The following is a 23,408-nucleotide window of genomic DNA, read 5'->3' as shown; positions in this document are numbered from 1 at the left end:
CCGCCCGTTTGGGAGCTTTGGTATAATCCCCATGGTCCTTACGGAGTCCCAGCATCCACTTAGGACGTCAGAGAAAATAAGAATTTACTCACCGGTAATTCTATTTCTCGTAGTCCGTAGTGGATGCTGGGCGCCCATCCCAAGTGCGGATTGTCTGCAATACTTGTATATAGTTATTGTTTAACTAAAGGGTTATTGTTGAGCCATCTGTTGAGAGGCTCAGTTGTTATCATACTGTTAACTGGGTATTGTATCACGAGTTATACGGTGTGATTGGTGTGGCTGGTATGAGTCTTACCCGGGATTCAAAATCCTTCCTTATTGTGTCAGCTCTTCCGGGCACAGTATCCTAACTGAAGTCTGGAGGAGGGTCATAGTGGGAGGAGCCAGTGCACACCAGTAGTCTAAAGCTTTCTTTTAGTTGTGCCCAGTCTCCTGCGGAGCCGCTATTCCCCATGGTCCTTACGGAGTCCCAGCATCCAATACGGACTACGAGAAATAGAATTACCGGTGAGTAAATTCTTATTTTTTCACTGTTGGCTGGTACATAGAGGCCCTTACAGACGTTTGCCTAGGGGGCTACAGTATATCTAGTTATGCCCCTGGACCTGCTCATTGAAAGTAGAATAAAATGAACCGGAGGGCATTATAATTATTATTATTATCCTTTATTTATATGGCACCACATGGGATCTGCAGCGCCCAATTACAGAGTACATAAACAAATAAGCAAAACAAGAAAACAGTAACTTACAGTTCAACACAATATAGGACAAGTACAGGGTATATAAACATAGCTGCATCAGCAGATGACACTGGAATAAGTATCAGGGATTTGTTGCAGTTGAAAGGGAGTATTGAAGATGAGGGAAGAGGGCCCTGCTCGTGAAAGCTTACATTCTAACATAAAATTAACTGGGGCTCTGTCATGTTGCAAAGTATGAAGTGAAGTGTAAGCACTATAGTGTGACTTAATATGAATAGGGGCACTGTAATGTGACATAATATGAACTGGGGAACTGCATGCCATAATGTGAATTGGGGGTACTATGTGGCATAATGTGTTCTGGCACTCCTACAGTGTGACATAATGTGAGCTAGGGCACTACTATGGTTGATAAAATAAACTAGGGTACTACTGTGGGGCATAAAATTAACAACTTCTGCAAAGAGATGTCTCTTGGAACAGGGACCTCTTCAAAATGTGATTATGGGGCCCACAAAGTTCTGGCTACGTCCCTGGGTAGAGATGACCAATTCATTCATATATCCCCAAGATTATTCTTTTGCACATTTACAAATAAACAAACTGGAGTTTCTGCAGGAATTCAGTATGATATCCAGATGGACGGGATGCTAGCGATCAGAATACTGACAGCGGCATCCCGACCATCAGAATCCTGACGGCAACCCCTCCCCCCCCCCTTTCCCCCCACACACTCCCCGGTACCTAACCATACCCTTCCGACCCCTGCACCCTAACCCTACTTCTAATGCCTAAACCTAACCTCTCACCCCAGGACGCGAGCACATCCTGCTGAAAGAACGGTCGGGATCCTGGGTGTCATTATATCTACCACCAGGATCCCGACCTTCGGGAAATTAACTACATCCCCTTTGCAGGCCTACTTCCAGGAAACCTGCCAGTTCAACTTGCATTTCTCTGATTAACAAAGATTGCAGAAGACTAGGCAGAGGCAGTGAGCGCCACCTCTTGCTGCGTACTTGGCTTGTCTACCTTCAGGGTTAAATAGGCAATTATGTCTTACTGGTCGACATTACTTGTGCATTGTGCATTGGGAATGGAGCTGAGAAAAATAATTTTCTCTGACGTCCTAGTGGATGCTGGGAACTCCGTAAGGACCATGGGAAATAGACGGGCTCCGCAGGAGACTGGGCACTCTAAAAGAAAGATTAGGTACTATCTGGTGTGCACTGGCTCCTCCCTCTATGCCGCTCCTCCAGACCTCAGTTAGAATCTGTGCCCGGCCAGAGCTGGGTGCTCCTAGTGGGCTCTCCTGAGCTTGCTAGAAAAGAAAGTATTTGTTAGGTTTTTTATTTTCAGTGAGATCTGCTGACAACAGACTCACTGCTACGTGGGACTGAGGGGAGAGAAGCAAACCTACCTGCTTGCAGCTAGCTTGTGCTTCTTAGGCTACTGGACACCATTAGCTCCAGAGGGTTCGAACACAGGGCCTGACCTCGATCGTCCGTTCCCGGAGCCGCGCCGCCGTCCCCCTTGTAGAGCCAGAAGACAGAAGAGAAGCGATGAAATCGGCGGCAGAAGACTCCTGTCTTCATTAAGGTAGCGCACAGCACTGCAGCTGTGCGCCATTGCTCCCACAGCACACCACACAATCCGGTCACTGTAGGGTGCAGGGCGCTGGGGGGGGGGGGGGGGGGCGCCCTGGGCAGCAATTATAATACCTTTTGGCATAAAATACACATAATACAGTCTGTTAACTGTATATGTGTAAAAACCCCCGCCATTAAGTTACAGAAAACGCGGGACAGAAGCCCGCCGCTGAGGGGGCGGGGCCTTCTTCCTCAGCACACCAGCGCCATTTTCCCTTTACAGCTCCGCTGGAAGCAGCTCCCCAGGCTCTCCCCTGCAGTATCCTGATACAAGAAAGGTAAAAAAGAGAGGGGGGGGGGGCACATAAATTTAGGCGCAAATAAGATATTTAAGCAGCTATTGGGTAAATCACTTTTTATAGTGTGAATCCCTGTGTTATATAGCGCTGTGGTGTGTGCTGGCATACTCTCTCTCTGTCTCCCCAAAGGACTTTGTGGGGTCCTGTCCTCAGTCTGAGCATTCCCTGTGTGTGTGCGGTGTGTCGGTACGGCTGTGTCGACATGTTTGATGAGGAGGGTTATGTGGAGGCGGAGCAGGGGCAGATAAATGTGGTGTCGCCCCCGACGGGCCGACACCTGATTGGATGGATATGTGGAAGGTCTTAACCGACCGTGTCAACTCCTTACATAAAAGGTTCGATGACGCAGCAGCCTTGGGACAGCCGGGGTCTCAGCCCGCGCCTGCCCAGGCGACTCAGAAGCCGTCGGGGGCTCATAAACGCCCGCTAGCTCAGATGGTAGACACAGATGTCGACACGGAGTCTGACTCCAGTGTAGATGAGGATGAGACAAATGTACAGTCTACAAAGGCCATCCGATGCATGATTACTGCAATGAAAGATGTACTGCACATTTCTGACATTAACCCGGTTACCACCAAGAGGGGTATTATGTTTGGGGAGAAAAAGCAGCCAGTGACTTTTCCCCCATCTGATGAATTAAATGAATTGTGTGAAGAAGCGTGGAGTTCCCCTGATAAGAAACTAGTGATTTCTAAGAGGTTACTGATGGCGTACCCTTTCCCGCCAACGGATAGGTTACGTTGGGAAACATCCCCTAGGGTGGACAAGGCGCTCACACGCTTATCTAAAAGGGTGGCACTGCCGTCTCAGGATACGGCCGCCCTAAAGGAGCCTGCGGATAGAAAGCAGGAAGCTATCCTGAAGTCTGTGTATACACACTCTGGTACTCTACTGAGACCTGCTATTGCTTCAGCCTGGATGTGTAGTGCTGCAGCAGCATGGACTGATACCCTGTCAGACAACATTGATTCCCTCGACAGGGATACTGCTTTGCTAACCCTCGAACATATAAAAGATGTCATCTTATATATCCGGGATGCCCAGAGGGACATTTGCCTGCTGGCATCTAGAATTAATGCAATGTCCATTTCTGCCAGGAGAGTATTATGGACTCGGCAGTGGACAGATGATGCTGATTCTAAAAAACACATGGAGGTTTTGCCTTATAAGGGTGAGGAATTGTTTGGGGACGGTCTCTCGGACCTCGTATCCACAGCAACAGCTGGGAAGTCGACTTTTTTGCCTCAGGTTCCCTCACAGCCTAAGAAAGCACCGTATTATCAAGTGCAGTCCTTTCGGCCTCAGAAAGGCAAGCGGGTCAGAGGAGCATCCTTTCTGGCCAGAGGCAAGGGTAGAGGAAAGAAGCTGCACCAGGCAGCCAGTTCCCAGGAACAAAAATCCTCCCCTGCTTCCACTAAGTCCACCGCATGACGTTGGGGCTCCACAGGCGGAGCCAGGTGCGGTGGGGGCGCGTCTCCGAAACTTCAGCAACCAGTGGGTTCGCTCACAAGTGGATCTATGGGCTGTACAAATTGTATCTCAGGGATACAAGCTGGAGTTCGAGGCGACTCCCCCTCGCCGTTACCTCAAATCTGCCTTGCCAGCTGCTCCCAGGGAAAGGGAGGTAGTACTGGCGGCAATTCACAAGCTGTACCTCCAGCAGGTGATAATCAAGGTCCCCCTCCTTCAACAGGGACGGGGTTACTATTCCACAATGTTTGTGGTACCGAAACCGGACGGTTCGGTGAGACCCATTCTGAATTTAAAGTCCTTGAACACTTATATAAAGAAATTCAAGTTCAAAATGGAATCGCTCAGAGCGGTCATTGCAAGCCTGGAAGAGGGGGATTTTATGGTGTCGCTGGACATCAAAGATGCTTACTTGCATGTCCCCATTTACCCACCTCACCAGGAGTACCTCAGATTTGTGGTACAGGACTGTCATTACCAATTCCAGACGTTGCCGTTTGGCCTGTCCACGGCACCGAGAATATTTACCAAGGTAATGGCCGAAATGATGATACTCCTTCGGAAGAAGGGAATTATTATTATCCCGTACTTGGACGATCTCCTCATAAAGGCGAGGTCCAGAGAGCAGTTGTTGGTCAGTGTAGCACTCTCTCAGGAAGTGTTGCAACAGCACGGCTGGATTCTGAATATCCCAAAGTCGCAGCTGATTCCTGCGACGCGTCTGCTTTTCCTGGGCATGATTCTGGACACAGAACAGAAGAAGGTGTTTCTCCCGGTGGAGAAGGCCCAGGAATTGTCATCTCTGGTCAGGGACCTCCTGAAACCAAAACAGGTGTCGGTGCATCACTGCACGCGAGTCCTGGGAAAGATGGTGGCTTCTTACGAAGCAATTCTCTTCGGCAGGTTCCATGCAAGGATCTTTCAGTGGGATCTGTTGGACAAATGGTCCGGATCGCATCTTCAGATGCATCGGTTGATCACCCTGTCCCCAAGGGCCAGGGTGTCTCTGCTGTGGTGGCTGCAGAGTGCTCATCTTCTCGAGGGCAGCAGGTTCGGCATACAGGACTGGGTCCTGGTGACCACGGATGCAAGCCTCCGAGGATGGGGGGCAGTCACTCAGGGAAGAAACTTCCAAGGACAGTGGTCAAGTCTGGAGACTTCACTACACATAAATATACTGGAACTAAGGGCCATTTACAACGCCCTGAGGCAAGCAGAGCCCCTGCTTCAAAACCAACCAGTACTGATTCAGTCAGACAACATCACGGCGGTCGCCCATGTAAACCGCCAGGGCGGCACAAGAAGCAGGATGGCAATGGCAGAAGCCACAAGGATTCTTCGATGGGCGGAGAATCACGTGCTAGCACTGTCAGCAGTGTTCATTCCGGGAGTGGACAACTGGGAAGCAGACTTCCTCAGCAGGCACGACCTCCACCCGGGAGAGTGGGGACTTCATCAAGAAGTCTTCACACAGATTGTAAATCGCTGGGAACTGCCACAGGTGGACATGATGGCGTCCCGCCTCAACAAAAAGCTAAAAAGATATTGCGCCAGGTCAAGGGATCCTCAGGCGATAGCTGTTGACGCACTAATGACACCGTGGGTGTACCAGTCGGTTTATGTGTTCCCTCCTCTTCCTCTCATACCCAAGGTACTGAGGATAGTAAGAAAGAGAGGAGTAAGAACTATACTCATCGTTCCGGATTGGCCAAGAAGAACTTGGTACCCAGAACTACAAGAAATGATCTCAGAGGACCCATGGCCTCTGCCTCTCAGACAGGACCTGTTACAGCAGGGGCCCTGTCTGTTCCAAGACTTACCGCGGCTGCGTTTGACGGCATGGCGGTTGAACGCCGGATCCTAGCGGAAAAGGGCATTCCGGATGAAGTTATTCCTACGCTGATAAAGGCTAGGAAAGACGTGACAGCAAAACATTATCACCGTATATGGCGAAAATATGTTGCTTGGTGTGAGGCCAGGAAGGCCCCTACAGAGGAATTCCAGCTGGGTCGATTCCTGCACTTCCTACAGTCAGGAGTGACTATGGGCCTAAAATTAGGATCCATAAAGGTCCAGATTTCGGCAGCTAGGCGTGTGTCAGAATTGGCGGCTTTGTCATGTAAAAGCCCGTATCTGATCTTCCATATGGACAGGGCAGAATTGAGGACTCGTCCCCAATTTCTCCCAAAGGTGGTATCAGCGTTTCATTTGAACCAACCTATTGTGGTGCCTGCGGCTACTCAGGACTTGGAGGCTTCCAAGTTGCTGGACGTAGTCCGGGCTTTGAAAATGTATGTTTCCAGGACGGCTGGAGTCAGGAAAACTGACTCGCTATTTATCCTGCATGCACCCAACAAGCTGGGTGCTCCTGCTTCAAAGCAAACTATTGCTCGCTGGATCTGTTGCACGATTCAGCTGGCACATTCTGCGGCTGGACTGCCGCATCCTAAATTAGTAAAAGCTCATTCCACAAGGAAGGTGGGCTCTTTTTGGGCGGCTGCCCGAGGGGTCTCGGCTTTACAGCTTTGCCGAACTGCTACTTGGTCGGGTTCAAACACATTTGCTAAATTCTACAAGTTTGATACCCTGGCTGAGGAGGACCTTGAGTTTGCTCATTCGGTGCTGCAGAGTCATCCGCACTCTCCCGCCCGTTTGGGAGCTTTGGTATAATCCCCATGGTCCTTACGGAGTTCCCAGCATCCACTAGGACGTCAGAGAAAATAAGAATTTACTCACCGGTAATTCTATTTCTCGTAGTCCGTAGTGGATGCTGGGCGCCCGTCCCAAGTGCGGACTCTCTGCAATACATGTATATTTATTGCTTCGCTAAAGGGTTATTGTTATGAGCCATCCGTACAAGGAGGCTCAGTTGTTGTTCATACTGTTAACTTGGTATGGTTATCGCAAGTTGTACAGTGTGATTGGTGTGGCTGGTATGAGTCTTACCCTGGAATCCAAATCCTTTCCTTGTTGTGTCAGCTCTTCCGGGCACAGTTTCCCTAACTGAGGTCTGGAGGAGGGGCATAGAGGGAGGAGCCAGTGCACACCAGATAGTACCTAATCTTTCTTTTAGAGTGCCCAGTCTCCTGCGGAGCCCGTCTATTCCCCATGGTCCTTACGGAGTTCCCAGCATCCACTACGGACTACGAGAAATAGAATTAACGGTGAGTAAATTCTTATTTTTAAACTTTTTATGTTTGACCCCAGTTTAATTAAATAAGAATATGGGGGGTATTCAATTAGCTCCGACAATTTTGCAGCTATCTAATTCACCCCCCTACATATTCAGTTGCGGACCATTTTCGCCCGTTTTTTAAGGCATTTTTGCCAATGCCTTTTCTCTTCTTTTTTTTGTAATGAAAAGGCATTGGCGCAAAATGCCTCAAAATCGGCAAAAAAGTCCCACGCTTTCACCAGCGCAGGTGCGAAAACACGTGGATCCGCCGATCCACATATTTTTTGCACCTGCCAAATTTTTCACCTAGGCGAAAATACGGCTCTGCTATTGAATAGAGTGAATTCACCCTAAAAATAGCAAAAAGTGCAATTTTTTTGCCTAGGTGAAAAAAAGGTCCCAAATTGAATACCCTCCTATATACTAAAATGTATATTAACTGTTAAATGTGAACAGCATTTTCTAAATTGTTTATTTGTTGATTTGCTTTTTTTATTATTATTTATTTTTATCTTTTTTTGTTACTAAGGAACATGTGGATGACTTTGAAATGTTGTCATTCTGGCTTTCCAACGTCCACCATATCCTCAACTGTTTAAAACAGTACAGTGGAGAAGAGGTAGGTGTTTCCTTACACCTCTGTTATGCAAAACTCTATGCATGTTGAACGATGTGGTTAAGAGCTGGTTAACGTGTTTCACTGTACAGCTCAGTGGTCCCATCTCAACCAAACTGACTGTTGCTTTATATACACCTGTCTGTGTCACAGGGGACTTCAGCTTTACTGTCTTTTTTTTCCCCTTTTTGATAGGAACTTGCTAAGCTGAGTTTTTATAATATATTTAAGTCATTTCATTATGTCACTATTTTATAGTGCAAAATTGGAATGTATTCATCTTGGGGCTAATTCAGTAAGGATCGTAAAAAGTACAAATTTGCAAAAACTGCGACCAATTGCAAAATTGCGAAAGCACGCCCAAACGGAAAATCTGCAACACTCATTTAATGTTACAAAAAAATGTGGACATGTCAAATTTGAAAATTTTGCAATGAGATTTAAAAATCCGCATTTTTTGCGAAAAAAACCTTACATTTAGTCGCATTTTTTGTGTAAAGATTTCTGATGTCACAATTTAACATCAGCCACACATAACATTGAGCCAATCATGCCTACTGACAGGATGCGTCGAACAACAACACAAGCTACTTCCGCTGGTGAATCCACAAGCGCAAGCGGAAAAAGGAAAAAAAAATAGTTTTTTTTTATATCGAAAGTTTACATACATGACATATTAATGTACCTTTGTCAAGGGGGAAACTAATTTAAAAAAAAAACCTTACACATGTACATTATGTGGGTATGATTTTTTGAAGATAATAATTGTTTGTTGCTTTAAATCATAAAGAACTCACCTTTTAAACAAAAAGCCATTAAAAAGCCATCAATCAAAAAAAAAAACTTGCTTGTAAATGTTATTGTACATGTTTGTAGGAAAACAAGTGTGTTCTTGACAAACCTGAATTGTTATTAACTTAAAGAATTATTAGGATACTAACATTTTAGAGGCAGTGCTGTAACTAGGCATTTTAGCGCTGTGTGCAAGAAACGGCATTGGGGGCCCCCCATGCAAGGGGTGGTCTTCAGTATGCCGACTGACGGGATCCCGGCGCACAGTATACCGGCGCCGGGATCCCGACAGCCGGCATACGACACTTATTCTCCCTCGTGGGGGTCCACGACCCCCCTGGAGGGAGAATAAAATAGCGTAGCGCGCCACCGTGCCTGTAGCGTGGCGCGCACAGTGAGCCCGCAAGGGGCTCATTGGGGCTCATTTGCGCTCGCCACACTGTCGGTAAGCCGGCGGTCAGGCTCCTGGCGCCGGTATGCTGGTCGCCGGGAGCCCGACCGCCGGCATACCGTAGTGAACCCCATGCAAGATAGGGGCAGTGCGCACCGTAAGCACGCAAAAAATATATAGGGGCGTGGCTTCATGGGGAAGGGGCGTGTCCACAAAATAATACCACTTCATACTACGGTGCACAGTAGTCTCCATTATTCAAATTACGCTGCACAGTAGCGCCACTACACCAGGTAGAGCCCCTTTTACACATTACGGTAGCCAGGCCCCCTTTTTACACATTACGGCAGCCAGTCCCCCTTTTTACACATTACGGCAGACAGCGTCCCCTTTTTACACATTACGGCAGCCAGTCCCCTTTTTACACATTACGGCAGACAGCGTCCCCCTTTTTACACATTACGGCAGACAGCGTCCCCTTTTTTACACATTACGGCAGACAGCATCCCCTATTTACACATTACGACAGACAGCGTGCCCTTTTTACACATTACGGCATACAGCGTCCCCTTTTTACACATTACGGCGGACAGCGTCCCCATTTTTACACATTACGGCAGAGAGGGTCCCCCTTTTTACACATTACGGCAGACAGCCTCCCCCTTTTTACACATTACGGCAGACAGCGTCCCCTATTTACTCATTATGGTAGACAGCGTCCCCTTTGACAGTGTCCCCCTTTATACACATTACGGCAGACAGAGTCCCCCTTTATACACATTACGGCAGACAGCGTCCCCCTTTTTACACATTACAGCAGCCAGTCTCCCTTTCTACACATTACGGCAGCCAGTCCCCCTTTTTACACATTACGGCAGACAGCGTCCCCTTTTTACACATTACGGCAGACAGCGTCCCCCTTTTTACACATTACGGCAGACAGCGCCACCCTTTTTACACATTACGGCAGACAGCGCCACCCTTTTTACACATTACGGCAGACAGCGTCCCCCTTTTTACACATTACGGCAGACAGCTTCCCCTTTTTACACATTACAGTAGACAGTGTCCCCTTTTTACACATTACGGTAAACAGCGTCCCCTTTTTACACATTACGGCAGACAGCGTCCCCCTTTTTACACATTACAGCAGCCAGTCCACCTTTCTACACATTACGGCAGCCAGTCCCCCTTTTTACACATTACGGAAGCCAGTACCCCTTTTTACACATTGCGGCAGCCAGTCCCCCTTTTTACACATTGCGGCAGACAGAATAGATAGATAGAGAGATAGAGAGATAGATAGATAGATAGATAGATAGATAGATAGATAGATAGATAGATAGATAGATAGATAGATAGATAGACAGACAGATACTTACCATCTCTCCCCGCTGGCTCAGGCTCCTCGGTGCAGGCTTCATACAGCAGATCCTGGGCAGGGGAGAAGGAGGAGGGGGACTGCAGCCGCAGCAGCACAGTGTAATTGGTGGTGGCGCCGCTGCAGATGTCCCTCTCCTTCCGCATTGGCTGGCCAACGCCGCTGTGAATGCTGTGATGAGGGAAGCGCATCCCAGCATTCACAGCAGCGCCGGGCAGCCAATGCGGAAGGAGAGGGACTGCTGCAGCGGCGCCACTACCAATTACATAGCACTTCTGCAGCTCCAGTCCCCCTCCCTCCTCCTCCTCCCATGCCTCCGGCGCTGCTGCTCTCCTCTCCTCTTCTCCAGCGCGGCGCAGCCAGCACAGCAGAGGCGGTTTGTAATGAGTCAATTTGTGTGCAAGAAACGGCATTGGAGCTCCCCCATGCAAGATAGGGGCAGTGCGCGCCGTAAGCACGTGAAAAATATATAGGGGCGTGGCTTCATGGGGAAGGGGCGTGACCACAAAATAATACCACTTCATACTACGGTGCACAGTAGTCTCCATTATTCAAATTACACTGCACAGTAGTGCCACTAAACCAGGTAGAGCCCCTTTTACACATTACGGCAGCCAGGCCCCCTTTTTACACATTACGGCAGCCAGTCCCCCATTTTACACATTACGGCAGACAGCGTCCCCTTTTTACACACTACGGCAGCTAGTCCCCTTTTTACACATTACGGCAGACAGCGTGCCCTTTTTACACATTACGACAGACAGCATCCCCCTCTTTACACGTTACGGTAGACAGCGTCCCCTTTTTACACATTACGGCAGACAGTGTCCCCTATTTACACATTACGGCAGACAGCGTGCCCTTTTTACACATTACGGCAGACAGCACCTCCTTTTACACATTACTGCAGACAGCGTGCCCTTTTTACACATTACGGCAGACAGCGTCCCCCTTTTTACACATTACGGCAGACAGCGTCCCCTTTTTACACATTACAGCAGACAGCGTCCCCTTTTTACACATTACGGCAGACAGCGTCCCCCTTTTTACACATTACGGCAGACAGCGTCCCCCTTTTTACACATTACGGCAGACAGTGTCCCCTTTTTACACATTACGGCATACTGCGTCCCCTTTTTACACATTACAGTAGACAGCATCCCCTTTTTACACATTACGGTAGACAGCGTCCCCTTTTTACACATTACGGCAGACAGCGTCCCCCTTTTTACACATTACGGGAGACAGCATCCCCCTTTTTACACATTACAGCAGCCAGTCTCCTTTTCTACCCATTTACGGCAGCCAGTCCCCCTTTTTACACATTACGGCAGACAGCGTCCCCCTTTCTACACATTACGGCAGACTGTGTCCCCCTTTTTACACATTACGGCTGTAGTCACTCAGAAACTGTACACCATAAATGTGCGTTCAGTTGAAAAAAATGCGTAGGCACCGCCTCTCGAAAATCCGCATACGCCCACAACATGCCCCTGCTCGTAATTTTTGCGAGTCCAGTCCTTTGATATGCCCCCTACACGCCTACTTTTTGGAGTGCATATGCAGTTTTTGCTACGTCTGAGAAGTTGTAATTTTAGACATAGATTTTACTTTGCGCATGACCGTTGCATTCCGTGCGCATGCGCACTATGCAGATTTTTTTTATTTTTACATTTTAGCAATTTTGCATTCCTTGAATTAGCCCCTAATGTAGCATTAATATGTACCGCCGTTTTTCAGGAGCACTTCCAAATGCCTACGGCATTAAAAGGATAGACAAGATAAAGTTCAATCAGGTTCAGGGGGTTTTCCAACAATCATAGTGTATATATTATTCTGTTGGCAGGCATGTCTGCTAGTATTAATTAACTGCCAATGAACCCAAAGATATAATTAAAAATAAATTAGTAAACCAAAAAAATACAAGTAACAATAATGAATCTAAACTATTCTTACTATCTCCATTATTTCCTCAGTCCATCATATCTTTAACTATATCACAGATTATCCATGAAATTCATACAAAATGCATTAATGTCACACACATTATATTATAACCTAAACCTGCATGACCCCAGTTTTGGTCGCTAACTCCCTGCTTCTCCCCACTTTAAGAATGTATAGCTCCAATAAAACTCTTGTACTGTACAACTAAAGTGAATTCCATTGTTTTTGGACACCATAACTGCAGCAGACCTAGGCCCTCATTCCGAGTTGATTACTCGCTAGCTACTTTTAGCAGCCGTGCAAACGCATAGTCGCCGCCCACGGGGGAGTGTATTTTCACTTTGCAAGAGTGCGAACGCCTGTGTAGCCGAGTGGTACAAAAACATTTTGTGCAAAACACGACCAGTCCTGTAGTTACTTATTCTGTGCGATGCTTGCTGCGATGAAGGTCCCGGAATTGACGTCAGATACCCACCCTGCAAACGCCTGGACACGCCTGCGTTTTTCCAAACACTCCCAGAAAACGGTCAGTTGACACCCATAAACTCCCACTTCCTGTCAATCTACTTGCGATCAGATGTGCGAATGAAATCGTCGCTAGAAGCAGTGCAAAACAACGATGTTCTTTGTACCCGTACGCTGCGCGTGCACATTGCGGCTCATATGCATGCGTAGTTTTGCCATTTTTTCAAATGATCGCTACGCAGCGAACAACGGCAGCTAGCGATCAACTTGAAATGAGGGCCATTGTACAAAGGACACAGTATTTGGTATTCCTGTACTGAGGAGAGCTAGCCAGACATACTGAGAAACATTTTCTGCATTGCTCTAATTACCTAAAAATCATTTTGGCATGGATCATGGTAAAGGGTATTTGTTTCCTCTATGGACTATTTTTCCTGTCTATAGCTCATAAATGAAAAGTCATTTGACCCACTATGCTCTGAAAAATTATTTTTCTGTCCTGGATAGACTTAACACTGCATAATACAAAAAAAAAAAAAATACTTTTAATTTTTTTACATTTTTAAAAATAGTCATACTTTACTAATCTGAGGTCAAGAAAAAAGAATATGACTTCAGAATGTTTTTATTAGCTCTGGTTTTTGAGCTACACTACTTGCGCATTATGTACGTCAGTAATATAATCATAGCGAAAAGCAATATTAAAATAATGTGATAAGAACACATAACAAAACAACATACAACAACAAAAAAGAATTTCCTCAAATAACAGCCTATTCATGAGAGCGCTTTCTCATTGCTTGAGCTTGTACTCCTCTTCTGGGGCATCTCTTGTCACTGTCCAACAGTAGTCAGCAAGCATAGAAGCCTTCTACCCACCCTGATATCTTTGGCCCTGATTCCGAGTTGTTCGCTCGCTAGCAGATTTTAGCAGCATTGCACACGCTAAACCGCCGCCCTCTGGGAGTGTATCTTAGCATAGCAACAAAAAAACAAACAGAGTGGGAGCGCTGCTGGGATTACTAGAAAATAAAACTTACTTTAATCATATAATTAATACTCATTAGCGGTATAAATAATCAATAGACTTTTAATTGATAACATGAAAAAACAAAAATGAAAAAGTAAAAAGGAAAAAAGAAAAATGAAAAATAGATAACAATAAATAAAGCAGTATTAATAACACCAATGTTAAAAACTAGTACTGAGATGGAATACCAGAAAAAGATATGTATCAATGATAATTTGATGTAATTGACTTGAAACATTTGTAAAACCTGTGCAGGCTAGATTAATATTGCACAATGTCCTCGCTTGATAGCAAAGTCCCTTGGAATAGTTCAGATGGTTATTAGTTGTTAGCCAAAAGGAAACATAGTTTCATTTTTCATGAAGATTTATATAATTTGATATGGTATCGTCCACATATATCACACTGTAGCAGTACGGATCCAGCTGAATGAAGTATCCTTTGGAAAAAAGGAATCCTTAATACACAGTCTCTATGATAGAGTTACCTGGGTCCCACGGCACTGGTGCTTCACCTCTGTAATACTCCTACTGGACCTGCCAGCGTGTTACAACAATGGAGGAGGGTGATTTTACCCGTTGTGCTCCGTGGTCCCGTTCTCTTCGCTGACGTCAGTGCTGTGTGTAGATGATGTGGGTATTGTGCTCAGCGGCACTCCGGTGCTCTTTGGTTACGCGTTTCTCCGCCTTTGTACTCGGCGGCTTCCTCAGACTTAGCATAGCAGAATTGCGAACGAAAGATTAGCAGAATTGCGAATAGAAAATTCTTAGCAGTTTCTGAGTAGCTCGAGACTTACTCCTACATTGCGATCAGTTCAGTCAGTTTCGTTCCTGGTTTGACGTCACAAACACACCCAGCGTTCGGCCAGACACTCCCCCGTTTCTCCAGCCACTCCCGCGTTTTTCCCTGAAACGCCTGTGTTTTTCCGCACACTCCCAGAAAACAGTCACTTCCTGTCAATCACTCACCGATCAGCAGAACGATGAAAAAGCTTTGTTATGCCGTGAGTAAAATACCTAACTTTTGTGTAAAATAACTAAGCGCATGCGCTCTGCGAACCTTGCACATGCGCAGTAAGCGACTAATTGCAGTATAGCGAAAATCGGCAACGAGCGAACAACTCGGAATGACCCCCTTTATTCCATTGCTGAAATGTCTTGGTGGAATCGCTCACCGTGCTTGTCACAGTTGTCAGGGAAGAAGTCCAGATGAGAGTCAAGAAAGTGGATTTTGAGTGATATGTTGCAGCCTAATTGATGATACTTTTCTAGAAGGTTGTTCATAATCTCAACATAGGGGGTCATTCCGAGTTGTTCGCTCGCAAGCTCCTTTTAGCAGCTTTGCACACGCTAAGCCGCCGCCTACTGGGAGTGAATCTTAGCATAGTAAAATTGCGAACGAAAGATTCTCAAAATTGCGATTACACACCTCTTAGCAGTTTCTGAGTAGCTTCAAACTTACTCGGCATCTGCGATCAGTTCAGTGCTTGTCGTTCCTGGTTTGACGTCACAAACACACCCAGCGTTCGCCCAGACACTCCTCCGTTTCTTCAGCCACTCCCGCGTTTTTCCCAGAAACGGTAGCGTTTTTTCGCACACACCCATAAAACGGCCAGTTTCCGCCCAGAAACACCCACTTCCTGTCAATCACATTACGATCACCAGAACGAAGAAAAAACCGTAAGTAAAATACCTAACTGCATAGCAAATTTACTTGGCGCAGTCGCACTGTGGACATTGCGCATGCGCATTCGCGACTAATCGCTCCGTTGCGGAAAAAAAATAACGAGCGAACAACTCGGAATGACCCCCATAGTTTCCTGCTCTTCTATTACCCATGAAGCCATGCACAACATCTTTTAAAGGCTTCTCAATCCATTTTCTCATTAATCTGGAGGAGTTGGTTGAAGTTTTCATTCTTAAAAAGTTTACAAATTTGTCAGACTTTTCTATTTTAGTGTGAAGAGCCACTCACACAGGACACAGCAGTACTTGGTGTATCCCAACTTTATGGCCAGCAGTATTGCAATCACCTTCAGGTCTCCACAAATCTTCCATTGGTGGTCTTTGTACATATGGAACATCACACAGTGAAGAAGAAAGTATAGACATTATCTGACATCATTATAGAACAGAGAGTTCTAGAAATCGGGTGGTCTTCAGTTTGCCGGCTGTCGGGATCCCGGCGCACAGTATACCGGCACCAGAATTCCAACACCTTTCTCCCTCTTGGGGGTCCACAACCCCCCTGGAGGGAGAATAGATAGCGTGCCCTCAGCATGGCGAGCGCAGCGAGGCCGCAAGAGGCTCATTTGCGCTTGCCCAGCTGTCGGTATGCCGGCAGTCAGGATTCCGGCGCCGGTATGCTGGCCGCCGGGAGCCCGGCCGCCGGCATACCATACTACACCCCTAGAAATCCACTACGTGAATCAGCAATGGATGACATATGGAAATGTGCAGTAGCGGAACCACTGACATCAAAGTAGCTGCAATAAATGCATTCCTGTAACCTATATCATATGCCATTAGGGCTCATACTAAATATGTGAGAGGAGCTTTAGATGATTGTATATACTTTTTAACAGTGTTGCAAAGTAATATTAGCTGTAAAAAATATACTTAGCTTTCATTTGAAGGGTAGCAGCATGCCATTAAGACATGTGTCTATAATCACAGATATCTTTCCAATGTCTCCCACCTGTAGGAGTTCATGAAGTATAATCTGCCGCTTCAAAACAAAAACTGTCTGAAGAACTTTGATTTATCGGAATATAGGCAAATCATCAGTGACTTGGCCATTCGTATCTACCATCAGTTTATTACAGTGATGGAGAATAACATCCAGCCAATGATTGGTGAGAAGTTTTTCTGAAAGGATTGTCATGTATGGATGGAACATAGATTAGCCTAACAAGAACACGACAGTGGTGCACGTAATAAAAAGTTTGTTTTGTAAATATGAGGTTGGTTCAATAAGTAAGGTATCAAGACCTCTCATGTCTATAATGTTCTCTATATTATTCTAATTTCCCACCAGGCCAGAGCAGGTAGACCGCTGCTTCCCTCATTAGACTACATCTCATCAGTCATACTGTCCCAACATCAGTTGTGATGACGGGGACTGGCAGAAACATGGTGAAACATAGAAGTGTGTAAAGTGATCATATTTCTGCATCTAAAGGGCACAACAGCAGCTGAAATGTATTGCCTACTTGTCGAGGTGTACGGTGATAGCGTCATGTCACGGAAACAGGTTTGGGTTTGGTGCACTGACTCTGGATATGCTTGGTGGGCCGGATCACTGCTCATCTTAAACATTTACCTTTCCGTTATCATAGGTACCAAACCTGTTCAGTGGTCTACCGTCTCTGGCATGGCGGGAAATGACAATGAAATAGAGAACATTACACAAGTGAGAGGTCTTGTTACCTTACTTATTGAACCCGTCCCTCATATATGTATTTTCTTTAATGATATGTATATAATTGAAATACAAATGTATATAATTTACCTATGACTCTAGGGGAGCACTACCAGATATATTTACCTGTAGTTTTTGTTTTATAAAAATAATCACTACTACAAACGAGATCATTGTCAAAAATGTATCTATCTGACTTATGCGGACATACAGTACCTGTGCACTGCCATCCCCAATTAACATTCCAGTATGTCAGTGAGCCAAGTCTAATATTGTTCATATTTGATGTAGCAAAAACATTGATAAATGTACCAAATAACGACATTTCAGTGGCTTCTCTCTCTATCCTTACATTGCTAAGGTTGCCTATCCTTCACAATAGAGGGGGGCAAAATTCAGCCTGGTATTGTTGAATGTAACTACAGTAGGTCTTAGTGAATTGTTAGGCTGCATTTTGTTGTATAGTAATTCACTCTGCCTCTACTGTTTGTATTAGACAGCTACTTGCTAGATTTATATTTATGAAGTAATTTTCATCTGCCAGATGTTTGAAAGGATGATACCCTGGTCTATTGTACACAGCAAGCACTGTTGCCTCATGTTTTCACTTCATTTTGGTGAATGATCTACAGGATGAATCATGTTCATTTGTGACTTAATGCAGCTTAGTGTACTTTATGTTGGCAGTTTAGGTGTTAAAGTCCAGGTAATGTCCTTTTGGTTGTAGTTAGCAACGTATTACCCTGAGTAATTATGAGAAACCTGCACATGTGTCTTTTCCGTATAAATACTATTAACTACAGAAGATTACATGTTTTACTGAATTATCTGTCGTGTGTAGCAAAGGCTGGAGCTGAGGCTGTCTGTTGCTAAGCTAGATTGTACCATGAACTTGGCTAACTAACTTTTGATTGAACATATACCCTGTTCTAGTGCCCGGCATGTTGGAATATGAAAGTCTGCATGGAATATCAGTTGCAAAACCTACAGGATTCCGCAAACGCTCATCAAGTATAGACGACACAGATGCTTATACTATGACTTCAATACTCCAGCAGATGAGTTATTTCTACACTACCATGTGTCAGCATGGCATGGACCCTGAGCTCCAGAAACAGGCAGTGAAGCAACTGTTCTTCCTGATTTCCACCGTCACACTCAATAGTCTTTTCCTGCGCAAGGATATGTGCTCCTGTAGAAAAGGAATGCAGATAAGGTATGAACATTAATCATGTCAGATGTATTGTTCAACAGCTCTGTGAGTCCATATCTACTGATGGCTGCGTTGTCCAATACTTCTGCACCTGATGATGGACCTACGTTAACGTTCTTCAGCATTTGGCTTTTGAAACAATGTTAACGTGTTTTAAATTCTTTATAATTTGACCAAGTCATAACTCCAGAGTCTGAGTCTGCTGGAACTGCCTGGGCATATAAAACAGAGTAGCTTACAGATATTAAAAAACTTAATGGGACACAGTTGTACTTTGCCAAAATAACACAAATGTTTTCATAAAATGAACATACTGTAGGGGCAAAAAGGAAAAGATGGAAAAAAAATTGAACGAAAATATGAAACTCTACTTGTCTGTCCACCTGTGGCCTTTATAATCGCTACCTGTCAGTGAGGCGTGCTCACCAAATTCTGGTACTTGTAGAAGGCTTTGGGCCTGAAAGTGTATGTAGCATAATTTCAATTTCAGTTTCTCACCTGATTACTGAATGTGGATTGACATCAGAATATCTTCTTTTTAACCACTTGTGTTTGGAATCTTTGGCATTCAGCTGACAAAATACATTTTCTCCCCAATAGAATCAAATCTCTTTCCAAAAACTTTTCTATCCTTCTTTTCTCTGACGTCCTAGTGGATGCTGGGGACTCCGAAAGGACCATGGGGAATAGCGGCTCCGCAGGAGACTGGGCACAGGACCACCTGGTGTGCACTGGCTCCTCCCCCTATGACCCTCCTCCAAGCCTCAGTTAGATTTTTGTGCCCGAACGAGAAGGGTGCATACTAAGGGGCTCTCCTGAGCTGCTTAGAGTAAACGTTTAAAGTAGGTTTTTTATTTTCAGTGAGACCTGCTGGCAACAGGCTCACTGCACCGAGGGACTAAGGGGAGAAGAAGCGAACTCACCTGCGTGCAGAGTGGATTGGGCTTCTTAGGCTACTGGACATTAGCTCCAGAGGGACGATCACAGGCCCAGCCATGGATGGGTCCCAGAGCCGCGCCGCCGGCCCCCTTACAGAGCCAGAAGACTGAAGAGGTCCGGAAAATCGGCGGCAGAAGACGTCCTGTCTTCAATAAGGTAGCGCACAGCACCGCAGCTGTGCGCCATTGCTCTCAGCACACTTCACACTCCGGTCACTGAGGGTGCAGGGCGCTGGGGGGGGGCGCCCTGAGACGCAATAAAAACACCTTATTTGGCAAAAAAAAATACATCACATATAGCTCCTGGGCTATATGGATGCATTTAACCCCTGCCAATTTTTCCTTAAAAAAGCGGGAGAAAGGCCGCCGAGAAGGGGGCGGGGCCTATCTCCTCAGCACACTGGCGCCATTTTTTCCTCACAGCTCCGTTGGAGGAAGGCTCCCTGACTCTCCCCTGCAGTCCTGCACTACAGAAACAGGGTAAAACAAGAGAGGGGGGGCACTAATTTGGCAGATAAATATATACAGCAGCTATATCAGGGAAAAACACTTATATAAGGTTATCCCTATATATATATAGCGCTCTGGTGTGTGCTGGCAAACTCTCCCTCTGTCTCCCCAAAGGGCTAGTGGGGTCCTGTCCTCTATCAGAGCATTCCCTGTGTGTGTGCTGTGTGTCGGTACGTTGTGTCGACATGTATGAGGAGGAAAATGGTGTGGAGGCGGAGCAATTGCCTGTGTTAGTGATGTCACCCCCTAGGGAGTCGACACCTGACTGGATGGTCTTATGGAAAGAATTACGTGATAGTGTCAGCACTTTACAAAAGACTGTTGACGACATGAGACAGCCGGCAAATCAGTTAATACCTGTACAGGCGTCTCAAACACCGTCAGGGGCTCTAAAGCGCCCGTTACCTCAGGTGGTTGACACAGACACAGACACGGACACTGACTCCAGTGTCGACGGTGAGGAAACAAACTTATTTTCCAGTAGGGCCACACGTTACATGATCACGGCAATGAAGGAGGTTTTGAACATTTCTGATACTACAAGTACCACAAAAAAGGGTATTATGTGGGGTGTGAAAAAACTACCCGTAGTTTTTCCTGAATCAGATGAATTAAATGAGGTGTGTGATGAAGCGTGGGTTTCCCCCGATAAAAAACTGCTAATTTCTAAAAAATTATTGGCATTATACCCTTTCCCGCCAGAGGTTAGGGCGCGTTGGGAAACACCCCCTAGGGTAGATAAGGCGCTCACACGCTTATCAAAACAAGTGGCGTTACCGTCTCCTGATACGGCCGCCCTCAAGGAACCAGCTGATAGGAAGCTGGAAAATATCCTAAAAAGTATATACACACATACTGGTATTATACTGCGACCAGCAATCGCCTCAGCCTGGATGTGCAGTGCTGGGGTGGCTTGGTCGGATTCCCTGACTGAAAATATTGATACCCTGGACAGGGACAGTATATTATTGACTATAGAGCATTTAAAGGATGCATTTCTATATATGCGAGATGCACAGAGGGATATTTGCACTCTGGCATCAAGAGTAAGTGCGATGTCCATTTCTGCCAGAAGAGGGTTATGGACGCGACAGTGGTCAGGTGATGCAGATTCCAAACGGCATATGGAAGTATTGCCGTATAAAGGGGAGGAGTTATCTGGGGTCGGTCTATCGGACCTGGTGGCCACGGCAACGGCTGGGAAATCCACCTTTTTACCCCAGGTCACCTCTCAGCAGAAAAAGATACCGTCTTTTCAGGCTCAGTCCTTTCGTCCCCATAAGGGCAAGCGGGCAAAAGGCCACTCATATCTGCCCCGGGGCAGAGGAAGGGGAAAAAGACTGCAGCAGACAGCCTCTTCCCACGAACAGAAGCCCTCCCCCGCTTCTGCAAAGTCCTCAGCATGACGCTGGGGCCTTACAAGCGGACTCAGGCACGGTGGGGGCCCGTCTCAAGAATTTCAGCGCGCAGTGGGCTCACTCGCAAGTGGACCCCTGGATCCTGCAGGTAGTATCTCAGGGGTACAAATTGGAATTCGAGACGTCTCCCCCTCGCCGGTTCCTGAAGTCTGCTTTACCAACGTCTACCCCCGACAGGGAGGCGGTATTGGAAGCCATTCACAAGCTGTATTCCCAGCAGGTGATAATCAAGGTACCCCTCCTACAACAGGGAAAGGGGTATTATTCCACGCTGTTTGTGGTACCGAAGCCGGACGGCTCGGTGAGACCTATTTTAAATCTGAAATCCTTGAACACTTACATAAAAAGGTTCAAGTTCAAGATGGAGTCACTCAGAGCAGTGATAGCGAACCTGGAAGAAGGGGACTATATGGTGTCTCTGGACATCAAGGAGGCTTACCTCCATGTCCCAATTTGCCCTTCTCACCAAGGGTACCTCAGGTTTGTGGTACAGAACTGTCACTATCAGTTTCAGACGCTGCCGTTTGGATTGTCCACGGCACCCCGGGTCTTTACCAAGGTAATGGCCGAAATGATGATTCTTCTTCGAAGAAAAGGCGTCTTAATTATCCCTTACTTGGACGATCTCCTGATAAGGGCAAGGTCCAGAGAACAGTTAGAGGTCGGAGTAGCACTATCTCAAGTAGTACTACGACAGCACGGATGGATTCTAAATATTCCAAAATCGCAGCTGATTCCGACGACACGTCTGCTGTTCCTAGGGATGATTCTGGACACAGTACAGAAAAAGGTGTTTCTCCCGGAGGAGAAAGCCAGGGAGTTATCCGACCTAGTCAGGAACCTCCTAAGACCAGGCCAAGTGTCAGTGCATCAATGCACAAGGGTCCTGGGAAAGATGGTGGCTTCTTACGAAGCGATTCCATTCGGCAGATTCCACGCAAGAACTTTTCAGTGGGATCTGCTGGACAAATGGTCCGGATCGCATCTTCAAATGCATCAGCGGATAACCCTGTCTCCACGGACAAGGGTGTCTCTCCTGTGGTGGTTACAGAGTGCTCATCTCCTAGAGGGCCGCAGATTCGGCATTCAGGATTGGGTCCTGGTGACCACGGATGCCAGCCTGAGAGGCTGGGGAGCAGTCACACAGGGAAGAAATTTCCAGGGCTTGTGGTCAAGCATGGAAACGTCACTTCACATAAATATCCTGGAACTAAGGGCCATTTACAATGCCCTAAGTCAGGCAAGGCCTCTGCTTCAGGGTCAGCCGGTGTTGATCCAGTCGGACAACATCACGGCAGTCGCCCACGTAAACAGACAGGGCGGCACAAGAAGCAGGAGGGCAATGACGGAAGTTGCAAGGATTCTTCGCTGGGCGGAAAATCATGTGATAGCACTGTCAGCAGTGTTCATTCCGGGAGTGGACAACTGGGAAGCAGACTTCCTCAGCAGACACGATCTCCACCCGGGGGAGTGGGGACTTCACCCAGAAGTCTTCCACATGATTGTGAACCGTTGGGAAAAACCAAAGGAGGACATGATGGCGTCCCGCCTCAACAAAAAACTGGACAGATATTGCTCCAGGTCAAGGGATCCTCAGGCAATAGCTGTGGACACTCTGGTAACACCGTGGGTGTACCAGTCAGTGTATGTGTTCCCTCCTCTGCCTCTCATACCCAAGGTACTGAGAATCATAAGAAGGAGAGGAGTAAAGACTATACTCGTGGCTCCGGATTGGCCAAGAAGGACTTGGTACCCGGAACTTCAAGAGATGCTCACGGAAGACCCGTGGCCTCTACCTCTAAGAAAGGACCTGCTCCAGCAGGGACCATGTCTGTTCCAAGACTTACCGCGGCTGCGTTTGACGGCATGGCGGTTGAACGCCGGATCCTGAAGGAAAAAGGCATTCCGGATGAAGTCATCCCTACCCTGATCAAAGCCAGGAAGGATGTAACTGTGCAACATTATCACCGTATTTGGCGTAAATA

General features: G+C 46.5%; 1 protein-coding gene across 2 annotated transcripts in view; it reads left to right on the top strand.

Moving 5' to 3' along the window:
- MYO5C (myosin VC) overlaps positions 1 to 23,408 on the top strand; it is a 333,517-nt gene that overhangs the window by 294,266 nt on the left and 15,843 nt on the right. For both annotated transcript variants that reach the window (XM_063926097.1, XM_063926096.1), the window contains exons 36-38: positions 7,832 to 7,921; positions 16,628 to 16,778; positions 18,278 to 18,560. In XM_063926097.1, the coding sequence (XP_063782167.1) occupies positions 7,832 to 7,921; positions 16,628 to 16,778; positions 18,278 to 18,560 (524 nt within the window). The remainder of the gene's footprint in view (positions 1 to 7,831; positions 7,922 to 16,627; positions 16,779 to 18,277; positions 18,561 to 23,408) is intronic.

The sequence above is a fragment of the Pseudophryne corroboree genome, chromosome 6 (genome assembly GCF_028390025.1).
Source record: "Pseudophryne corroboree isolate aPseCor3 chromosome 6, aPseCor3.hap2, whole genome shotgun sequence".
NCBI classification, from domain to species: domain Eukaryota; kingdom Metazoa; phylum Chordata; class Amphibia; order Anura; family Myobatrachidae; genus Pseudophryne; species Pseudophryne corroboree.
The sequence above is the reverse complement of the archived record's forward strand: the minus strand, read 5'-3'. Positions and strand labels throughout refer to the sequence as shown.